General features: G+C 40.1%; 1 protein-coding gene across 1 annotated transcript in view; it reads right to left on the bottom strand.

The window, feature by feature from the left end:
- The window catches only part of PCDH15 (protocadherin related 15), a 695,579-nt gene that overhangs the window by 391,965 nt on the left and 278,596 nt on the right, over positions 1-25,018 (bottom strand). Inside the window, exon 9 of the mRNA XM_074999591.1 lies at positions 22,158-22,270. Within this exon, the coding sequence (XP_074855692.1) occupies positions 22,158-22,270 (113 nt within the window). The remainder of the gene's footprint in view (positions 1-22,157; positions 22,271-25,018) is intronic.

Raw genomic sequence — 25,018 nt, 5'->3', positions numbered from 1 at the left:
CCTGCAGGAGTTCCTTTATCTTTGCCCAGACCTGCCCCATAGTCTCGGTGGAGTGTCCCTAGGCCTCCAGGGAGGTGGCAAACTGGCTATAGCCTGGACATTCTGGCATTTGGGTGTTGGGCCCAGGAACAGTGTCTCCTCTGCCCAGAGGCCAAGCAGGTCCTGGATCTCAGGGTCCATCCAGGATGGGATGCACTTGCTCCTGGTTGGAGGTGTGTCCTGGGGCTCCTCTCCCCACTTCCTGGAGGGGCCAGGGCCATCCCTGGTTGGCCAGGTAGCCACCATATGCCTGCAGCAGCTGTGCAGGGAGCTGTCAGCAGGCTGCAGGAACACGTGCTGGCTGGACTGCTCACCAGCTACTTCCTGGTACAGGGTTTCCAGTGATACTGTAACTTTAAGGCTGGCTGGAAAAGCAGAACGTAGCACTCTGATTGTTGTGGACAGTGGGGTCTCCTGGCAAGCTCCTCCTCTTACCCCCCCCCCCCCACCTGGAGCATCTACACTATTCTTCTGTTGATAATCTGTCAACATAAATATTCTGCCTTCAATGGGAGTGACAGAAATCTGCCTAGAAAACTGCTGTGTTTTGTCAAGTGATTCCCGACAGAATGCATTTTAAATGTGGATGCTCCTTAAGGCTGGTAGACAAAATCCCAGTTTTGTCGACAAAACTCTATAGTATAGACACAGCCTTAGAATGGACAACTTTCCTTTCTAATATTTGTTTCATTTAAACACAACATAAAATTATCATCATCGTGGGCTTCAATGACACTTTTCACTGATTCAGATAATATGATTCTATGCTTGGATGGCTGCAGAATAACCGGACTCTACCTTAGCATGTTGTATCTCATGTCCCTAACAGTCACCCTTCAGGACAATTGTAGATTAATACTAATGGATCTGAAATGTAATCCACTGTTCCTTGGTGAAAGCAAAGTAGTCTATAATGATTGTGAATAGATGGCTTAACGTGAAAAAAAAGTTGAGGTATAACTCAGGCTCTCTTTGGGGCCAGAAGGACATGGAAAAAAATAATCTATGGGTTAAAAATAAACAAACAAAACCAAACATTTAATGAAGCCTTCTTTTCCAATACAGATATTTTGCTATAAAGATGTTTTGACTTTTGGTGTGCTACTAAAATAATCACTCAGAACAGAGCAGCCAGGTTTTTAAACTATTTGCAAAGGAATGATTACTGTGTAAGTAAACATAAAAATAACCCTGAGAAAACATATTTTGCTAGATAAGTGAAAATGATGTAAAATAAGAATTGTTAAATAATGTTCAAATAATATATGTTTAATCCTATTTATCATGCAAACTGTTGCAGAACAGTGCAGCCATTTTGTATATTAAATGCAGTTTGCAGCATTTGTGTATTTAGAGCAACTTAGCCATAACTTAGATAACTAGAGAGGAAAGGAAAGAAGTAAAACCAGAATCTGAAAAGGTGCAAATGACATTGCTAAACATGAAAAAATGTTCTGTAGAAAGTATCAAAATAACTGATAAAAGCATGAAAAGGATTTCATCATACTCCACTGAGCCTTATGTGTTACTTGTGTGAGAAAGAGCCAACTGGTGGTATATTCTGAAACGTTACTTCAGCACAACTACATCCTCCAGGGGCTTGAAATATCCATTTTTCTGAGAGACTCAGTTAAATGAACCAAGACCCTGGTGCAGTCATCATCATCATCATCATCAACAACAACCATGGGCTCAGCGCCTGTTGGGCTGTGTCTACATGGAAACGACACGGACAGGAAAATATCACTGTGGTGCTCCCATACACATGCAGTGTCTCATTAGCATAATGGCAGCCACGCAAATTTCAAAGCGGCTAACGTCGAAGTGCTGACAAGCAGTCTAGATGCAGGTGCTTTGAAATATGCACCCAATTTCAAAATTCCCTTACTCCCAATTCCTTTTGGGAGTAAGGGAGTTTTGAAGTTGGGCACATATTTTGAAGCACTGGCATCTAGACTGCCTGTCAGCACTTTGAAGTTAGCAGTGCTTCAAAATATGTGCCCAACTTTAGAATTCCCTTATTCTCCAAAGGAATTGGGAGTAAGGGAATTTTGAAGTTGGGTGCGTATTTTGAAGCACCCGCGTCTAGACTGCTTGTCAGGACTTCCAAGTTAGCAGCTTTGAAAATTGCATGGCTGCTATTAGGCTAAATTCGTGTGGCTGCCATTATGCTAATGAGGTACTGCATGTGCATGGCAGTACCTCATTGATATTCCCCGGTCAGTGTCATTTCCATGCGTCTGATGGCGCTCTCACTATTTCCTTCCACCTTTCCCTGACAGTGCAGAGTGTTTTAGCTTCTGTAGACTAGCTCTGCACCAATCTACTACGTCACCTACTCCTTCTCTGTGGGGTCTGCTTCTCCTACTTGAACTGTCCATTATGCTGTCCTGATTTTTTGTTCATCGTTCATTCTGCAGATATTCCTGAATAGCTGCATTTTCCATTGTATAGCCTTCTGCAGTAGGTTTTCTTTTGGCTGTATCTTCCTGTATAATTCCTCACTGGTGACCTTCTGCCTCCATCCTTTTCTCAGGATCGTTCTATAATGACTCCTCTCAAATGCCAATAACTTTCTCTTTGAATCCTTTGTTATCACCTGTGTCACATCTGTACAACATGCTGCTGAATACACAGATTTTCAAGATGCTCAGCTTTGTTCCTAAGCTAATCACTTTGCTTTTACAGATCTTATCCATTGCCTTCAAACTCACTCTTGCTTTCACTATTCTTGCTGCTCTTTCCTTCTTACAGCGTAGATCATATGTTATGTTGCTCCCCAGATACTTGAACTTCTCTATGTTCTGTAGTTTGATCCCATCTACACTGATCTTCCTTACTATTTCCTTATCTCCAGATAGCATTGCTTTTGTTTTATCAGTGTTCATAATCAGTCCATACCACTTCCCTTCCTCGTTTAGCACCTGCACCATTCTTGCTACCTTCTCCTCATCTTCTTCAATGGCAACTATATCATCCGTGAACTTCAAGTTTTTGATTCTCATCTCGTGCACTGATATCCCTTCTTCCTTTTCTGCTTCCTTGTTCTTGTCCATCGCTCTCTCTAGGTGCGTGATGAAAATACTCAGTGATATCAGATCTCCTTGTCTCATATCTCTACTCATTTTAAACCAGCTTCCCAACTCTCCACGCATTCTCACTGCTGCCTCCACATTGTCACTGATATCCTTCAACAACTCATCTGTCTGCTATCCACTCTGCATGACTCCAACACCACACAAGTTACTTTCTGGTCTATACTGTCAAATGCCTTCTGAAAATTTACTAAGCAATAGCAGATGTTTTGGTTCTTTTGTTGAGCTTCCTCCGCTATCAGACAATCAAAGGATTTTTCTGTCAGTCTAGCTACAGCCGCTTGGAGAGGTGGGTAATGTAAAACTCACACCCTTTACTGAAGTGAGCATCTACACTGAAGAACTGTAGTGGTGCAGCTGTTTGCAGGATATAGTTTGCACAAAATAAAGAAAACTTGTAATTTAACACAAAAGAATCTGATGCTTTGAAGAATCCATCCACCTTTGGGTGGGGGAACCATTGTGCCAGTACCCTGCACTTACCCTTTTCAGGCATGTTATGATAAAAAAAGTTCATTCATGCTTCCAAAGCTTCCCTGCTAGAAAAGGAAATAAAATGCATTATCTTAGCCCTAAATGGGATGCCAAGTGACACAGAATCACACCTTATTCTGGGTTTCCTCAGAGAGCACTGTTTCCAATAAATGTCCTGTTTAACTTAAGTACTGAATTTGTTTATTTCAGAAAATCTATTACAAAATCCCTGGAGGCCAAGTTGCATACCATTTACAAATACTTCTTCAATACTGTTCCTCCTCTACACTCCCTTGAAGCATATTCCTTTGTTTGGCTGAGTTAGGAAGGGATGCGGTGGTGTAATTAGACGTAAAGGGAATGGACCATCTCAGTGCAACGCCAGGCTAATATTTGCATGGATAACCTAGAGACACAAACAACCTGCCTTTATTTTGGTAGTAACTCAGAATAAATGACTTCCTCCACAGTGGCTGATCCCTTCTCTCCTCTCTCTGCCACTCTAATTCCTCCTTCTTTACATTATGCCCTGACCACCTGCAGGTCACTCTCTCACTGGTGCCCTATCACAGCACCCATCAGCTAATGCTCCCTTCCCTTGACACCTACCTGCAAATCATCATGCTTTCACAGACCCAATAATGTGCAGTGATCTCGTCCCTCCCGTCTCACTATGTGCAGCACAGCATCTGAGCTCCTCCCATCATTGTCACTCTTCCATCCCAACACAGACTGCAATTTCCTCCACCCCAGCAGAGCACGATCCCCTTTACCTCCTTTGTCTTTCTAAGCTCCTACTCACCAGCAGTACTCCACAGATACAAGTTGTTTGTGAATAAAAGAACTATGTGGAAAAACATCTGGTGTGTTTCTAGGTAGGATCCATTTTGTTGCTGCTGAGACACTACTGAGTCTTTTCTCATTGATTACAATTTACATTGGATCAGTTCCTCATTGCCTATATTTTCCTGCTCTCTTTTCTTTTAAATGATTAATTCCTGTGCTGCTTGCAACCATTGTGTTGCAGTGACTGTGGAGGAAGTATATGTAGACAGTCCTAAACACTGCCTCTTTGGGATAATCCCACCAAGTCCAGATCCCCTGTTCCGTACTTCTCCTTTGCTGCCTGAATTGGGTGTAATGCAGGGCCAAATTCTCCTTGGTGGCAGTGGATTACACTATAGCCTGGAGTAGATCCAGTCCCACCAGCATGACAGAACAGTACAGCAGCCAGTACTCAGTTGTGACATTATGCTTTCTTTCTTGGCAATCAATCATTCTTGGTTGTAAAGAATGCCAGCTTATACTTCCATGTCATCATGGATATATATTAAGACATTCTATTATATTCTATTCCTTATATTTTGACTATCTCAAGTGATATATATGGACATATATTTGAGATAATACGTTGCCATGGAGTGAATGTACCCCACACAGGCACAGAAACCAAAGGCTCTAACTGTCACAGCAGCTAGAAGGATAGAAAGGCTGGGAAGCAGAGGATCAGCATGGCTACCAGAAGAATTTGATCAGTCTGGAGAAAGGAGCTACTGACAGCATGCTACTTAAACCCTGCCCAGCAACAACATCTCAGGAGTGGACGCTAGCCTTAAGAGATATAACCTGCCCCTGAAAGGAGCTCAGGCTATTGTCAGATTCAAAGGACCTTGGTCCTGCTTATCTAGCTCAAGGTCTCTTGAACCCAGTGGACCTGAGTTCACCTATGAATCCCCGATAGTCTTGGGAATAAAAAAAGCATTTTCCAAAGGTCTGGGCACCAAGAATATCCTGATAGCTCTGTGAGGCTTAGGGAGACCAGGGACTGCGCCACACTTGGCCAGAGGGGATGCCATTGCACTGGTGCATGGTCTAACACACTTTTTTTACTGCCTTTATTTTAAAGTTTGTATATTGATTTTTCAGTTTTAATAAAATCACACAGTCCATGACAAAGGAATTGGTCAAACATACTGAAAAACAGAAACTGGAAATAACTTCTAACAGTAATAAAACAGATCTGAATGTTCTTTGGTATGTTGACTTCCTTCTGTCCGTTGGGATCAGGCTGTGATAAAGGCGTGAGTGGAATGAAAAACAGAACATAAAAACCTACATGGGACCACTTAGTGATCACTGATGCAGTAACTATGTATTTGTCTATTACTTAGTTGAATAGGAGAGAACAAAGATTAAATCCAGGACCTATTACCATTCCATTCTGATAATTGCCAGAGAAATAAACTTAGGGTCAACCATTAGGGGCAGTGTATAGCACATAGAATTTCAAGGTATTTAACAGAAAGATTGTTGTGTAAACTCCTGAGATCCTTGATGCATTTTGATACAGATCTGTGGCCAATGAGAGTTGTATTCAACAATTCCTGAAGAGGTGTGAAATAAAGTGGAAGCGGTCCTGCAGGGACGACCCCTGGTGACCTGCCACTTTTTTTTATTGCACATCCCTGTTCCATGGCCTGTTTTATGTAGGAGGTCTGACATGAAGATCGCAATAATTCCTTCTGATTTTAAAACCTAGACACCTAAACATAAATAAAAACTCAGCAGTGACCAATTAGTAACTGAAGACTCCATAGAATTTGTACGTTAGTTAAAATCAGCAATGATTTTAAGAAATGGCTTAATAATAATACAGAGCTTAGTGAGCAATAAACACAATGAGGAAAATCGAATATGTATCTATTATTTCACATAAAATTCCTTATAAGAACAAATCTTCAAAGCAAGTTATTAGTTTATCATATATATAAATTGGACCTGCTAATTTAAGAATATAAAAATGTGAAAAATAAGGTTAAAGAATTATTCAATCATCAAAATAATACAACTCACAATCAAATGTGTGGTCTTAGAATGTCTGTCGACTTATATGCTCTGTCCTCATGTTGCCAACTTAACCTTTCAAAAATAATTTTGATATTGGATTATCCAATACAAAAGTTGCTGGAACAAGTATGGCCACTACCATGTCTTCTTCTTTAGAACAAAAAACGTTCTAAGCATCATAAGGATTTCTCATTTTTTGTGCAGCATTAAAAACTCTTGTCTCTTAGATCTGTAAAATTGAATACTTTAATTCTTTCAACGGTCAGTTCAGATTTTGAGGCCGTGTTCTCTTTGTGCTTATAAATATGTTTTAGAATGCCCCTATACCTACCCTCAAGACTAGGTTGCTCAGAATACTGTATGTAGAAATGAAACTATCACATCATTGCCTTTGTCTCAGCTGGGAGACAGAATTTAACAAGTAATTTACGATAAACTCTTTATTTGAATTTAATCTTTTTTTTTTTTTTTTTAACAGATCATTATATATTTCTTGAATTAATAGAAAAATCTTTTTGAACTTTATAAATCTATATTCAAAATTCAAGCTGTTGTATATATATTCAAAATTCAAGCTGCTGTGTGTGTGTGTGTATATATATATATATATATATATACACACACACATACAAACATTTAAAATGTGTATGGTGAGGTAATTGTATATATATGAGAATCTTTTCTTGTGGTTGATTGTGGTACAATTACCTCACAATATAAACATTAAACATATTGTTTGCCAATACTCACACATGCAATCATGCAATTTCTAAAAAAAAAAGAAAAGAAGAACAACTGATACATAAACAATTCTTCCAATAAATTTCAAACATTTAAGTTAACATGGAAACTAAACATAAAATAACCTTGAGTGTGGTCAAAGATCATTTATTCAAAAATTGAAATAAAACAAAGAAAATTTACAGTGAAGGGCCTTCAATTACTTGCAAAGACATTTGTTTTTCTGAGAAGTCAAGTTTGATATTCCAGGCCACCCTTTTAAAATATAGTCACAAAGGGCTGTGGCAAGGCTAGCCTCGCCCCGGGCTCTGGGCCTCTGTTTAGTCCACTAACCCCACAGCCAGAATACCATCGCCCTTCTTGAGATGGTGGCGGGTGGGGAGATGGTGGTCTGAGGGGAACCCAGGCCCCACCCACTCTTTCTGGGTTCTGGCCCAGTGACCCTCTGTGGCTGCTAGTGGAGGGGGAGGGCTCCCCTCGTTATGAACACCACAGCTCTTCCTTGGGCCACTTCCCCAGATGATTTCTCTCCGCCCCCCCGCACCTCCTCCAGATAGTGGCAGTGGCAGCAGCACATTCTTCCTCCTAGATTGGCTCCTCCTATGTAGTCACTCCACTTGGCCTCACACCCAATCTTGGGGCCTCCTGGGCAGGGGCCTTAGCCCCTTGCTGCTGAGCACTCCGCTCCTCCTCTGGTGCTTCTAGACAAACTCCTTTTGCTTCTCTCCTCTCACTCCCTATCCTCCCCTCTATCACCTCTTCTATCACTCTCCTCTCCCCCTATCCTACTGGGCAAAGGGTTCTTTTAAAAGTGGGCTTAAGTGGGATCAGCTGGCCCCAGTTGGCCTGGGCGTGGCTTCATCCCCAGATGCTCACACTCTACTTGTTTGGCAGCCCTGCTTTTCCCTCTTGTTCTCACCCCCTCCCAGCCTTACCTTGTCACAGGGCTTTAAATTATTTTCATTTTTTCTAGAAAAGAAATATGCTAAAAATGGAAGCATTATTATTGTCAGTTTTATAGTCACTATGCTTTATTTCATTTTCTAATGGGAAAACACACTACAGTTGACCACTACTGTTGTACATCATGTACTTTAGATAGGCTTGGGCTACTTAATGTACTGTTCTTTTAATATGTGCTTTAGTGAAAATTGTAAATCTAATAACATCAGATGCTGCAACAAGTGTCAGTATTGCTTTCATCTCCTCTTGCTGAGCCCAAAAATGTCTTCTGTGCTTTCTGTCGTTCGTTTTGAGATACAGAACTGGAAATAAGGATAAGCCCTGGCAATTATATGCCATCTTAGTAAAAATGCTGTAGTACTAGAGAACAAAACTGCTAATGGAGGCCTCCTTTTTAATAAAAGAACAAGAAAAGGTCCATGAAGCTTCAGACACACAAGCTTGACTTCAGTTGCAAAGAAGAAATCAGAAACAACATACAATTAAACTTCTATCATTAGAAAGAAATAAACAGTCAACATGGATTCACAGAAAGAAGATTACTCCTGATAAAACTGCTTGATTTTTTGAGTGCATTATTGAATCAGGTGATAAAGATGAAACCAGGGACAATTTCTTTAGATTTAGGGAAAGCATCAGATTGTATGTTGCATACCACAGTAAAGAGACTCTAGAAGAATTCCACAGAGACTTTAACAATCTGCACCCCACCATCAACTTATGTGTCGATAAGTCCACGCAAGAGATATATTTCCTGGACACTACAGTACAAATCAAGGATGGCCTGATCGGTACCACACTGTACCGGAAACCTACTGATCATTATACTTACCTACACCCTTCTAGCTTAAGAACATAAGAACATAAGAATGGCCATACTGGGTCAGACCAAAGGTCCATCCAGCCCAGCATCCCATCTGCCGACGGTGGCCAATGCCAGGTGCCCCAGAGAAGGAGAACAGAAGACAATGATCAAGTGATTTATCTCCTGCCATCCATCTCCTGCCCTTGTTCTGAAGGCTAGGGCACCATACTTTACCCCTGGCTAATAGCCATTTATGGACCTAACCTGCAAAAATTTATCAAGCTCTTTTTTAAACCCTAATAGAGTCCTGGCCTTCACAGCCTCCTCGGGCAAGGAGTTCCACAGGTTGACTGTGCGCTGTGTGAAGAAAAATTTCCTTTTATTAGTTTTGAACCTACTACCCATCAATTTCATTTGGTGTCCCCTAGTTCTTGTATTATGGGAAAAGGTAAATAATTTTTCTATATTCACTTTCTCCACACCATTCATGATTTTATATACCTCTATCATATCGCCCCTCAATCGCCTCTTTTCCAAACTGAAAAGTCCCAGTCTCTCTAGCCTCTCCCCATATGGGACCCGTTCCAAGCCCCTAATCATCTTAGTCGCCCTTTTCTGAACCTTTTCTAATGCCAATATATCTTTTTTGAGGTGAGGAGACCACATCTGCATGCAGTACTCTAGATGTGGGCGTACCATAGTTTTATATAGGGGAAGTATGATATCTTTTGTCTTATTATCAATCCCTTTTTTAATAATTCCTAACATCCTATTTGCCTTACTAACTGCCGCTGCACACTGCGTGGATGTCTTCAGAGAACTATCCACTATAACTCCAAGATCCCTTTCCTGATCTGTCGTAGCTAAATTTGACCCCATCATGTAGTACGTGCAATTTGGGTTATTTTTTCCTACATGCGTTACCTTACACTTACCCACATTAAATTTCATTTGCCATTTTGCTGCCCAATCACTCAGTTTGCTGAGATCTTTTTGTAGTTCTTCACAATCCCTTTTGGTTTTGACTGTCCTGAACAACTTGGTGTCATCTGCAAACTTTGCCACCTCACTGCTTACCTCATTTTCTAGATCATTGATGAACAAGTTGAACAGGATCGGTCCCAGGACTGACCCCTGGGGAACACCACTAGTTACCCTCCTCCATTGTGAAAATTTACCATTTATTCCCACCCTTTGTTTTCTTTCTTTTAACCAATTCCCGATCCATGAAAGGATCTTTCCTCCTATCCCATGACCACCTAATTTACATAAAAGCCTTTGGTGTGGGACCGTGTCAAAGGCTTTCTGGAAATCTAGGTATATTATGTCCACTGGGTGCCCCTTGTCCGCATGTTTATTAACCCCTTCAAAGAATTCTAATAGATTAGTTAGACACGACTTCCCTCTGCAGAAACCACGCTGACTTTTGCCCAACAATTCGTGCTCTTCTACGTGCCTTGCAATTTTATTCTTTACTAGTGTTTCTACTAATTTGCCTGGTACTGATGTTAAACTTATCGGTCTATAATTGCCAGGGTCTCCTCTAGAGCCTTTTTTAAATATTGGCGTTATATTGGCCGTCTTCCAGTCATTTGGTACCAAAGTGGATTTAAAGGATAGGTTACAAACCACTGTTGTTAACTCCGCAATTTCACATTTGAGTTCTTTCAGAACCCTTGGGTGAATACCGTCTGGTCCTGGAGACTTGTTACTATTCAGCTTATCAATTAACTCCAAAACCTCCTCTAATGTCACTTCAATCTGAGTGAGTTCCTCAGATTTGTCACCTAAAAAGGCTGGCTCAGATTTAGGAACCTCTGTAACATCCTCAGCCGTGAAGACTGAAGCAAAGAAATCATTTAATCGCTCCGCAATGGCACTGTCTTCCTTGATCGCTCCTTTTATATTTTTATCGTCCAAGGGCCCCACTGCTTTTTTAGTGGGCTTCCTGCTTCTAATGTATTTAAAAACATTTTACTATAATTTTTTGAATTTTTGGCTAGCTGTTCCTCAAAATCTTTTTTGGCTTTTCTCACTACATTATGACACTTAATTTGGGAGTGTTTATGTTCCTTTCTATTTTCCTCACTAGGATTTGACTTCCACTTTTTAAATGCTCCCCTTTTCTCTCTCACTGCCTTTTTAACATGGCTGTTTAGCCATGGTGGTTCTTTGTTAGGTCTCTTACTGTGTTTTTTTATTTGGGGTATACATTTAAGTTGGGCCTCTAGTATGGTGTCTTTAAACAGTTTCCATGCAGCTTCCAGGGATTTTAGTTTAATTACTCTACCTTTTAGTTTCTGTTTAACTAGCTTCCTCATTTTAGTGTAATTCCCCTTTTTGAAATTAAATGCCAGAGTGTTGGACCACTGCGGTGTTCTTCCCAACACAGGAATATTAAAAGTTATTATATTGTGGTCACTATTTCCAAGCGGTCCAGTAACAGTTACCATCCTGCACACATAACTAGATTCATTGTTTACAGTCAAGCCCTTAGGTATAATCACATTTGCTCTGATCCAACTGACAGAGACCAAAAACTACAAGATCACTACCAAATATTCATAAACCTGAATTACCCACCAGGAGAAATAAAAAAAAAAACAAATCAACAGGGCCAGACGAATACCCAGAGACCAGCTACCCCAAGATAGGCCCAAAAAAGCCAAGAACAGAACACCACTGGTCATCACCTACAGCCCCCAACTCAATCCACTGCAACGAATTATTAAAGACCTACAACCTATCCTTAATCAGGATGCCACACTCCAGAAGGCCCTAGGTGACATGCCTGTTCTCTCCTACAGACAACCTCCCAGCCTTATGAGGATCCTCACCAACAGCCACAGCCTATACCCCAGGAATACCAATCCTGGAACCTTTCCTTGCAACAAAGCCTGCTGCCAGCTTTGTCAACATATCTTTCTGGAAATACCATCACTGGACCTAATCAGGTTATTCACAGAATCACGGCAACATTCTCATGTTCCTCAACTAACATTAGATATGCTGGCATGTGCCAACAATGCCCAGATGCTTTGCACATTGGACAGACTTCAAACTCCCTTAGACAAAGAGTTAATGGGCACAAAACAGACTTCTTGTTGTTCTCGAAGCTACAGACTCACATGGCTACCTCTCTGATACTTGTCACTGTAATATTTAATGTATTTTTACATTTACTTCTTAGATATTACAGACCTTCATTAAACACACTCTATAATATTTCCTACGGTGAATCATACCAGGTGCAGCTTTGTGCCCATTTATTATTTTAGAAGTTTTGCAATTAAATTTGTCTCTACACCATTAATAAAGTAGAGAAAACTAACATAGATGAAAGGTTTTAGTAAGTCTGAGAGAACTACATCAAAAGGTTTGATAATTATACTACCATTACCCAGCTGTTCCATATCAAAACACGATGAAGTAAGCAAACTTTATACATAATCAGGAAACAGGTGTTGAAAATCTCTTAATGCTCTTTTTAATTTGTTGTTGACTGTAACTACTATTGGCACTGAATGTCTATTAATGTTTTCCTCCCCCGGTTGCTACAGTAATGAAGTATCGGCAGTGAGTATTTCTTATCGTTTTCTCTTCCTTGACACTTACAGTAATGCTGTTTTCCACATCTGCAAGAGTCCTTTCTGCCTCCTAGTTCAATTCTTAAAAGAAAAAAACCCAATTTGCTCTTGGTTCAACTAATATTATACCAAACACAGCCTACCAAAATAATATGGGGGATGAGTCCCTGCACTGCAGAAGATATGTTCACCCTATCTTTTGCTTCTCAAAGTCACATTCAACCCAATTTTGATTCAACAACCATCTTAGCAAGACTAAGTGCTTGCTTCTTTTGATGTAATCTAGGTAACATTTCAATAGTCCAGGGGAATATGTTTAGGTGTATTAGGAATCTCAAATGAAATAGGCAAGCCAATTAATCTCTGCTGAATGCAGTGAAAGAATGACACTTATTTTTTTTTTCCTTCCTGCAAGCTGCAATTTGTGAAAATCATGAAAATCAGGCTGCTGATGTAAAAATAAAGGATCCTGTTCAGGAACCTGCCTCTCATGGCCTACAACACAAAGGTGTACTAACCTTTCTGGCTGATACACTGTTTCTTGTGAGGGGCAGGGAATAAACAAATTAATTTAAAACATTGCATTACTTCAGGAATAATCTTGCAGGCAATGATGCTCCAAAATGACTTTAATAATGTCTCCCCTCCATAAGCTTGCCCACATTAAACATTTGCCAGTGAGGTTCCACATCACATTACCATTTTTTTGTCCATTGGATTGGAACTCTCCTTTGAATAGACTTGTATTTGGGACAGTAAATATTGACTTTCCTCATAACATACTTCAACTGCTCACACTGTTACGTAGACACCAACCACAGGTTAAAATAGGATGTAATATTGTTACAAAATAGCACTCCACATGGGCAAGGCTCATAGCCAGAAAGGGAGCATTATTGCTAAGTCATTTGAGATACTATTTCTTGTGGGTCAGGATCCAAAAGTAATTTACCTGCACTTTCAAAACAAAAAGCAGTCAAGTAGCACTTTAAAGACTATCAAAATAGTTTATTAGGTGAGCTTTCGTGGGACAGACCCACTTCTTCAGACCATAGCCAGACCAGAACAGACTCAATATTTAAGACACAGAGAACCAAAAACAGTAAGCAAGGAGGACAAATCAGAAAAAGATAATCAAGGTGAGCAAATCAGAGAGTGGAGGGGTGGGGGGGAAGATCAAGAATTAGATTGAGCCAAATATGCAGACGAGCCCCATAGTACTCTCTGTTACCTGCACTTGTAATTTTGTAACTTGTAACTCTGATCTGCCAAAATTTATCCAATGCAGTTTGGACACTGTTCCTGTCCAAATTTTTCTAAAATTGAAAGGTAGATTTTTATCAGAATGCTTAGGCAGGTGGCCAAATGACAGAACTTGATAAATCTTAACATCCAGAAAAATTTAGCCTGAAGTTTCAATAAAATTGTTATTTTAACATGCTCATGAGTTTACCCTGACCCTGGCTATTCAAAAAGTTGTTCAAGATCAAAAACCCAATAAAATTTGGAGGTTTAGGTGGTGAATTATGCAATATTTCTGCATTTGAATCTGGCATTATAGAAAAAGCAGTGAAACGACTAAAGAACAACAAGAGCCCTGGAAATAATAAGATCACAGAAGAGATGATCAAATGTGGCAGAGAAAGCATGATTCAGGAAATGCACCAACTATGTAATATAGCATGGAAAGAAGGGAAGACGCCTAAGGAATGGACAAGATCTGTGCTAGTGGCAATACCCAAGAAAGGAAGTACATTGGAGTGCAAGAACTATAAAACAATTGCCCTAACAAGTCACCTAGGTAAGGTGCTGATGATGATACTGACTGAGAGATTAAGATCACAAATAGAAGAACATATAGCAGATGAGCAAGCAGGGTTCAGAAAAGACAGAAGTACCATACAGCAGATATTGGCACTAAGACTGATAGCAGAGAAAGTTCGATGAAAGAACAGAAAGGTATACACTTGTTTCGTCGATTTTCAAAAGGCATTTGACAGTATGGATCAGAAAGTGATTTCGGCGGTGTTGGAGTCATATGGATAGCAGACTAATACTGTTGTTGAAAGATATCAGTGATAATGCAGAGGCAGCAATGAGAACATGTGGGAAGTTGGGAAGTTGGATTAAAATGCGTAGAGGTACGAGACAAGGAGATCCAACATTGCCAAGTATCTTCATCACACATCTGGAGAGAACAATGGACAAGATCAAGGAAGAGGCAGCAGGGATATCTGTGCACAGGAAAAGAATTAACAACTTGAGGTTTGGGGATGATATAGTTATCATTGAGGAAGATGAGGAGAAGCTAGCGAAAACGGTGCGGGTGTTAAACAAAGAAGGGAAGCAGTACGGACTGATTATGAACATCGATAAAACAAGAACACTGGTATTTGAAGATAAAGAAATAGGAATGACGATCAGTGTAGATGGTATTGAACTAGAAAATGTAGAGAAGTTCACATATCTGGGGAGCAACATAACATATGATCTTGACTGTAAGAAGGAAATAGCGACTAGAATAGCGAAAGCAAGAGCAAGTTTGAAGGCAACGAAGAAGATCTGGAAAAGCAAAGCAATTAGCTTAAGAACGAAGCTGAGTGTCTTGAAAAGGTAGGTATTCAGCAGTATGTTGTACGGATGTGAGACATGGGTGATAATGAAAGATTCGAAAAGAAGAATATTGACGTTCAAAAGGAGTTGTTATAGAAAGATTCTGAGAATAGGATGGATGCAGAAGGTCACCAATGAGGAATTATATAGGAAAATACAGCCGAAAGAGAACCTGCTGCAGAAGGTTATAAAATGGAAGCTACAACTATTTGGACATATTTGCTGAATGAACGACAAATGAAAATCAAGACCCTAGTATTCAGCATAATGGATGGTTTGAATAGGAGAGGCAGACCCCACAGAGAATGGATAGATGATGTAGTAGATTGGTGCAGAGCTAGTCTACAGAAACTAAGCCACTCTGCACTGGATAGGAAAAGATGGATCAAAATAATGAGAGAGGCATCAGACACCAATGGGCGCTGAGCCCACAGTTATTGTTGATGATGATTATAACTCAGGTCTGTGGTCTATTCTCTAATGATTTCTTTTCACAAACAAAACATACCCACCAGAGATTTAAAAAATTGGACATACTTTATTTTTTTGAAACTTTTAGAAGAGACATTGCCATTTTCTACAAGAGTTCTGAAAAGCAGCTCTTTGTAATCCAGTTCTGTAGTCAATTATAGTTTGCATATGTGACAAATATGCCACTTCTGCCTGTGCATATATTAATCTTCAAACTACACAAATATTAAATGATTATTTTCAAAGCATAGATTGATTTTACACACAAAATGTGCCAGTACCCTTTGGATATTTCAGAAACAGTATCTCAAATGGAACAAGTAGAATATTGTCAAGGACACAAATTCCCAAAAGTTAAACATTCCTACAGTTACATCTTTATGACTAAGTAGGGCTTTTCTCAGATGCTGTATAATTCTGAGTATTGTTAAATTAAACTTCATAGGATCTAACATTTTTGCACTAGTAATCCCATTTTCCTTGTTTTACTTTTACATGTACTTTGGGAAACTTACTGATCTCTTGGAATCAGAGACAGTGACATATTACAAGACTTAAACCTATTGCATTTTTTGAACTGACAAATTTGAAGTTTAAACACAAATGTTCTTCTGAGTTACATATTACCGCATCCAAATAAAATGAGATTAAATTCAACAACAACTCAACCACAATTAGAAACTTAAATCTAGTAAAATTAAATAAGAAAATTTTAAAAATCAGATTTGGAAGAATACTACCACATCATACTAATTCAACAGATTCCTGAGCAGTACAAACAGAATATTATCAACCTTACAGACTGATATGTTTGCTTATTACCCCCTGACTGAATAAAAAGCATAGTAATTTGCATATAATTTTGCATACCTGCAAAAAGCATAGTAATTTGAATACCTCTATACCTGTAAAATTTCCATTAATAATAAAGCTTGTTAATAATGTACAAAACATGTATTATTAGACCTGTGTAGCTGATTTTTAATTGATGCTCTGTATTCAACATTCTTGGCTGTTTCGATTTCATTTTTACACAAATCCAAAAACAAAAATCTTGGCTTTACTGTGGCAGATTTGAAACAGCCCTGCATACATTTTTATTTAGCCATTAATTCATTTAAGATTTACATGCAAATGACAGGAACAAGCTGATAGATAAAAAATACTTAAGATAACCTAATATCAAAGTGGATTATAAAATAAATGTAACTGGAAATTTTAAGTCATTCTAAAACTGTAAGAGCTTCAATTTCATTTAGATTATTGTACTTATCAAATACTCAAACAGGGAAAAATAAAACCAAATGTAAAACAGGTGCTAGCAGTCTATTTGCAATTTGTTTCCCTCCCTTGTAGCACTGTAATTCCTTGTTCTCCTAGACAAACCAGGTGAGGTAACAACAAATAGTGGTGCAACACATGATCTTACCTCACTTGGCTTGTCTCTGTCATGTCCAGGGACAAATGACTGTGTCTCACCTGCAGAGAGGAGAGGGTGCTTGGCTGGCTGAATAAAGGGAACTGTGCTTCATAGCTGGAGGAGTGAAATAAAAACTGCTGGGAAAGAGTGATCATAGTTGCTGACTCATCCGTTGGGAAAGGAGGATTTAAAACAGACAACCCTGTGCCAAGGCCTCCCTTTTACATGGAACAAGCTGAAATAGCACCCACCCTGCCTCCCCTTTAGGGTGTAAAACACCAGATTTGATCAAGACATGCTGTGAGCATTACACTAATCCCCCTTTATCGTAGAGGGCCTGGGAAGTAAATTTTCCCTTGCGACCATATTGACCTGGGTGCAATTTTTCCCCCACCTTCTCCCCAGTGAGTTCAGGGATGGCTTTGTTCATGCATGGCATAAAGGGTGGCAGACTACATGTTGCAAATGGTTATGTAAGTTGCTGTCCACTGCAGATATTCCATAATAAAGACATACAGTAACCAGATAAACAACTAAATGGATTAGAAAAAGACTTAAAAAGAGGCATTAAAGGAATGACTGGAGAGTAGGAGGGCGGCTGGGGGCTCCAATGATTGGTAAGATAGCAAGCCAGCCTGTCTCCCCATTATTATGGGCCACCTTAAAACTCCTCTGAGGAGGGTGTAGGTGGTAAGGTCCCAGCAATGGATTTGCTGGAGAGACTTGAATGGAAAAAAGAGAGGGAGTTGGTGGAAGCCCAGTCAGTCTCTGATAATTACAGAATAAACTGCACACTGTATACAGCACTGTTCATTTTTATCTGCTGGGTAGTCACAGGAATCTAGCAATAAAGTCACAGCCTGATTACACCCAGGTCAAGAGTCTCCTGCTCTTCTTTCTGAATAGCTAGACAACACACTTCCAACAACACTGTTCATGGTTTGTTTCCTCAAAACAACCAGCATCTGGTTTATTCATCATCAAACTTTTCAAGAAATCAGGTTCTTATCTTTCCAAGAGAGGGGTTGGAAACCTGAATCATGACTTTGTGTTTTACAAATGCCCAAAAGTAGTTTTAAGACATTTGTTCCTATTATGCGACATCTTGGGGTTTTAGCAACATGTTTTTGGCTAATTGTTGTTTTCAGATCTTCAGGAAATAGAACTATCTATTTGATGTGAGGAGGCCTAGACTATGCAAAACAGTGCCAAGTGTTAATCTTTTGAATAGTGAATACTGCCTGGAAAGTAGCAGTAAAGTTCATGGCTACATCATGACCGAATGCACCCTTGCCCCCCATACTATTGTACAGAATATGCATTTTGAGGTATCATTTGAAAATTAAGAAGTAGCTGGTCAATAATACTGTGGTGAGCTGTATGTAGCAACATTATATGTAAAGTTATCAATTCCCCCATATGATGTTCCCAGCAAATGTTCCAACCCACTTAGTCCTATTTAGGCAGGAGTAATTGAGCAGGTTTATCTTAAACAAAGGAATATACAATTATTTTAATTTACATATAAGTAATAAACTGGTCCTTGCAACAGGAAGAGGGAGACAAGGCAAATCTACATTTCAGCATACACAGGAAGAAGAAAGAGGATGGGAGAACCTCCAGCCCAGACTCTGTGCCACTTTCTTTGAATAAACTTTGCCTTGAAGGGTTATTATCAGAAGGATCCACTTCAAAGGGGAAATGAACTATACAAGTGAGGAGCAAGTTGATCCTTACCTCTTTCACTCTCTTTCATGGGTTCTGACTTCAGAATTACTCCTTGAACCTAGCTAGGTAAATTATAATTTCTTGAACGAGTTTTATCTCTATGCCTCAAGCAACCATTTCTGATTTCAATGCCTTACACTTATAAGCCGTGTCTACATGTGCACGCTACTTCGAAGTAGTGGTGCCAACTTCGAAATAGCGCCCGTCACGGCTACACGTGTTGGGCGCTATTTCGAAGTTGAAATCGACGTTAGGCGGCGAGACGTCGAAGTCGCTAACCCCATGAGGGGATGGGAATAACGCCCTCCTTCGAAGTTGAACATCGAAGTAGGGCAAGTGTAGACGATCCGCGTCCCGCAACATCGAAATAGTGGGGTCCGCCATGGCGGCCATCAGATGAGTGGTTGAGAGACGCTCTGTCTCCAGCCCCTGCGGGGCTCTATGGTCACTGTGGGCAGCAGCCCTTAGCCCAGGGCTTCTGGCTGCTGCTGCTGCAGCTGGGGATCCATGCTGCATGCACAGGGTCTGCAACCAGTTGTCGGCTCTGTGGATCTTGTGTTGTTTAGTGCAACTGTATCTGGGAGGGGCCCTTTAAGGGAGCGGCTTGCTGTTGAGTCCGCCCTGTGACCCTGTCTGCAGCTGTTCCTGGCACCGTTATTTCGATGTGTGCTACTTTGGTGTGTAGACGTTCCCTCGCAGCGCCTATTTCGATGTGGTGCTGCCCAACATCGAAGTTGAACGTCGACGTTGCCAGCCCTGGGGGACGTGTAGACGTTATTCATCGAAATAGACTATTTCGATGTCGCTACATCGAAATAAGCTATTTCGATGTAGCGTGCACGTGTAGACGTAGCCATAGTCACTTAAAATCCCCCTCTTTGTAGTTTAACATAAATTTGTTTTAGCCTTTAAGAAAAAATAATCCAGTGTTTTGTTTAAATTCAATGGTTTAGTAACTCCAACTGAGGTAGCAAACATTACAAAAGCAAAAGATCTATAATACCTGAACTGCCCGGAAGAGGTGCGGACAGCACAGAATACAAATTTTGGAGAAAATCTGGGACAGGGAGGTTTTTTGAAGTCACCCTGCAAGTGGTAACCAAAGCTGGTAGAATCCACTGTGTGTCTGGAGTGTTGCTGGCAGGCTGCAGCTAGGCTCTTGTAATCAGGGTGTGACCTGCATGCTGTTCAACTGTTTGTGACAGGTCCATTTATGGGTTATCTGATTACCATATGACCACAAAAACCATCATTGCTACCTCTGTTATATAATGGCAGTAAATTTTATTACAGATCGGACATATGGCCAGAAAGGGTTAAGCATCGTGAAGACTAACTAACCCAGAGTCAGGTTGTGAAGACACATTAGAAAAATATGTAAATGATAATTAGGGCCATTCAATGCTAAATAGAACTTTGAAATGCAAACCTAATTGTGTGTGTTTACTTGCATATGTTGTTAGATTTTAGACATGTCAGACAGTTCCTGTCAATTCCTGTAGTTGTTGATTAGGAGAGCATATAATTAACATTTAAACATATCTTGAGTGAATTAGTTTAATTGTATATGTTTCTATAGTTTATTATATATTGTTTAATGGATAAATTATCTTATGTTCATTACTATGATGTTTAGGGAACAGAAGGTTACATAAAAAGCTAGTTGTTCTCCAAAGACTGTCTGGTTAGGAGGCTGCCAGGACACAGTGTACGGCGACCATTCTGTCTTGATCCTATGACCTTACATCTGCTTAAGATTTCGCACAGGAGAACCGAAGCCAGAAGAATTGAGATCCCAGTGCTGGTACACACTGACTCTCTTGTTGGATATAGGACTAAATCTATGGAATGCATTATAAAAGAATTCTTTGAAAATACAAAGCTCACCATCACTACTGTGAATTTGAACTTAGAACTATACTTGTTTACTGATCTCTTAACCACTATTCTCTATTATTTTAATACATTTTAATTTAGTTAATAAACATTGGCTATAAGCATGCATTCAGGATAGGATCAGAAACAATTATTGACTTGGGAGGTAATGTGTCTGATCTGTTGGGATTCATAGAATTGTATTTGACTCGGGTGTCTGGGTGGAGGCCTAAGGCTGGGTTGCTTTAAAGGAACTGTGTTGCCGGCTTCTGGATAACTTGTACTGTTTTTTTTGCTGGCTTAATAAATTGAAATAAACACCAGCTTTGTGGAATGGCTGCCCCTTTTTTTGTAGTTACCCTAACTGAAAGTTCTATGGTAGCTCCCCTGGGAACCCAGTCACAGGAGCTACAGGAGCAAAGCACCCAAGGTTGTAGGGCAGGTGGTGACATAACCCCTCATTTGTCTGGACTGCACCTTTGAACAGATTAACAACCCAATAGAATTTGGGGAGTTAAAACAGAGTTTAAGGACCTCAATATATAATTTTTGAGATATACACTGTTTTGTGTGGATTACACGGTGAGGAATTACAGAATAAATCATTGTCATGCCTGTTGAGGCTGACCAAGTGCAAAATTCCAATGAAAGGGGTGATTTACACTGAAAATAGACAATGTTGCATGGTAACCAAATCAAAAAAAAAAAGTTAGAAATTGGTCCCTTGGAGTATCCTATCACAGACGTATATTGAAAACACCATCATCCAATATGACTTGACCTATCAGGATTTAAATATCCAAAGTATACCAACATTTATTGTCTATAAATATAATCATTGTTAACTCATGAGGAGACCATCTCATATAAGTTACTGACAGTGTGACTACAGCCATACAAGATCTTACTCTATTAATGAGTGGAGGTGATGAGTCTCCAGCAACTTCCAAGGTGGATACTGGATTTAAAAAATGGATTAATGGCCTGGGAATTGCAATAAGGATTATTTTCATTATTTCAGGATGCATGCAGTATAAAACGCACCATGGTGCAAAATGTCATCTTTATGATATTCTTTCTCCACTCTGAGCAGTGCAAAATTACACTAAAATTGTCCCCAACGCGCCTGATCATCTACAGATCTGTGGCTGTACCTATGTGACAGGGTTCATTCACAAATCATCCCATTAAACAGGAGCATGTACCGTCCAGGTTACTCTGCTTGCTTGACTGTATATTTTTTTTCTCACAAGTGTCTTATTTTCCTATTGGTTTGATTATTTGTATTATAATAACAGGTTTATATTAGAGTATATTTTGGCTGTAACACAAGTAACCTGCAGGTGACATCCCATGCACTGATCTAAGGCTAAGTTAGCATATTACTGTACCCTTTACAAAAGTAAAAACAAAGTTGAACACATTCACAATAATCTCCAGAGATATTATTGCTAAGCAATTTAGCAAGTCTATGGAAATGAGAATTCATTTGAAATTACCTTAATAACCAAATCAAATTTCTGGTGCAAATCCCTGTTTATTGGCTTGAGCAGGCTGAGAACAGCTGTTGTAAGATTCATACAGAAGTACTGTGGATAATCCTCAGGAGTCCCTGCAAAAAGATATTGAGGTTTGAAAACATAATTGAGAGAAATAAGTACTGTGTGTAACAGCTTTATTTAAACAGTACACTTACGTGGCTCATTAACCAACAAAGGAATGAAATAGAATGTATTTAATACAGGGATAAAAAAATATGCTGTATGAGAAAGAAAGAACAGATTTGGTCAAGGGTTGGTGGTCTTGTACAAAACTAATAAAACCAGAAGAATTTCTTTTTTAGCCTTCCAAAGTTTAAATACAGCTCCTTTCACAGTGTTTAAATAAATGTGGGGATTTATAGTCAGTGTTCATGAAACAGAATGTTAGAACAAATCTTACAGAAGGCAATTAATGACCATGTCACTAAACCATCATCACTTTGAATCCTGAATGTTCATTTTGTTCCTTTCATGAGAGGAAACTACCTGGTGTGCCAAATGGTGTGCCTGACTGTGTCATTGAGATTTGTGCAAAATCAGAATATATGGACTTCATTCCTCTGCATGGAAAAAGGGTTGCATGGAATTAGGTTCTCACACTGGTTGATGTCACTGCAGGAAGGGTTGGTCAGGTCAAGAATAGCAGATGTATGTTTTTTACCTTATGCCCCTCATCAGAACACACTGTGGACATGTGTACAGCCAAAAGCTGTTTACATTTTCACACTCCATCTGTAGGTCAGGATTCTCCTTTGAGTAGAGGGCCAAGTGTAGCTACCAACTACAGGAACTTTGAAAGCATAACTCTGATGAAGCTGCGCTCTAGGCAATAAGAATCATGAATCAACGAATACTAGAACTGGAATGAACCTCAAAGGCTACGTCTACACGTGAAGCCAACATCGAAATAGCTTATTTCGATGTAGCAACGTCTACACGTCCTCCAGGGCTGGCAACGTCGATGTTCAACTTCGACATTGCGCGGCACCACATCGAAATAGGCGCTGCGAGGGTACGTCTACACGCCAAAGTAGCACACATCGAAATAAGGGTGCCAGGAACAGCTGCAGACAGGGTCACAGGGCGGACTCAACAGCAAGCCGCTCCCTTAAAGGGCCCCTCCCAGACACAGTTGCACTAAACAACACAAGATACACAGAGCCGACAACTGGTTGCAGACCCTGTGCCTGCAGCATGGATCCCCAGCTGCCACAGCAGCAGCCAGAAGCCCTGGGCTAAGGGCTGCTGCCCACGGTGACCATAGAGCCCCGCAGGGGCTGGAGAGAGAGCATCTCTCAACCCCCCCAGCTGATGGCCGCCATGGAGGACCCAGCAATTTCGACGTTGCGGGACGCGGATCGTCTACACGGTCCCTACTTCGACATTGAACGTCGAAGTAGGGCGCTATTCCGATCCCCTCATGAGGTTAGCGACTTCGACGTCTCGCCGCCTAACGTCAAAGTTAACTTCGAAATAGCGCCCGACGCGTGTAGCCACGACGGGCGCTATTTCGAAGTTAGTGCCGCTACTTCGAAGTAGTGTGCACGTGTAGACACAGCTAAAACGTCATAAAGTCCAGTCTCCTGCTTTCTTGACAGGACCACACACTATAACATCCCTGTTAAATATTTATCTAACCTGTTCTTAAGTATCTCCAGTGATGGAGATTCTACAACTTATTCCAGTAATTAACCACCCAGACAATTGGGAAATTCAGCCTAATGTCCATTCTAAACCTTACTTGCTGCAATACAAGCCCATTGCTTCTTTTCCTGTTTTCAGGACCTACGGAGAATATTTTTTCTCCCTCTTCCTTGTAACACCCTTTTAGGTACTTGATAGGTCATATTTTCTAGAACTCTAATAATTTTAGCTGCTCTTCTCTGAACCCTTTCTGATTTCTCTACATGCTTTCTAAAACGTGGGACAAATTATTGGATGCAGTACTTCAACTGAGGCCAAATCAGTGCAGAACAAATACTATGTGCTAACCCACTGCACCACTGGAGCCCTAACTCAGAGTCACTGTGTAGGCACAGGACTTCTCTACAGATGGTCCTAGCTTTCTGTTCATCCCACATTAAACATCATTCCCTAAAGGTACGACACAGGAATCCCCTATTTAGCTATTTCCCAGAGGTCTTCCCTAGTCGAGTCCTATCACTGTTTGAAATGAGATCAACTATTCACCTTGAGTAAGGTGAGAACAAATGTGTATGTTTCACTCGTGGTGAACATACCCTATTTTAGCCTAGCTGTCAAGAGGTAACACCTATACCTACAGAAAATATTTCAATTTATTAGTAAATAATGAAGTTTGAATGTTACACTCCATTAGTTCATTATTTTAATTATTGGACATCATACACATGTTTAGTGCTGTACAAAATGGAGGAAGTAAGTCTTTAAAGAGTGATTTTCCATTTTTATATGTGTATTAGAATTAGGATCAGATAAACGAAAGTAGAAAATTTCTCAGTGCTGGCCTACATAAAGAACTGGTAAGTGACAGGTCAGGGCCATTGTACAAAGGTACTTAACTTTATGAACTCTAAGTCCCACTAATGTCAGAGGGACTACTAAACGTGCATAAAGGTAACTACATGCAGGTCTATATATTTGTCCAGGGACAATATAATAGAGTCATTTTCTACTAACTTACAGAATTTCTGCTTTTAAGATTTAGACAGGAAAGAGAAGTGTATGCAGAGGTGAAAAGGGTGAAGTAAAAAGGTAGTATTTGAACTACAGCTTTGGCAGAACACAAAGACAGCACTTTTTACCAAGGATTCGAAAGTGCTCCAGAAAGGCTTTTTTGG

Source organism: Carettochelys insculpta, chromosome 7 (genome assembly GCF_033958435.1).
Source record: "Carettochelys insculpta isolate YL-2023 chromosome 7, ASM3395843v1, whole genome shotgun sequence".
NCBI classification, from domain to species: Eukaryota; Metazoa; Chordata; order Testudines; family Carettochelyidae; genus Carettochelys; species Carettochelys insculpta.
This window is presented reverse-complemented; position numbering and strand designations above follow the sequence as displayed.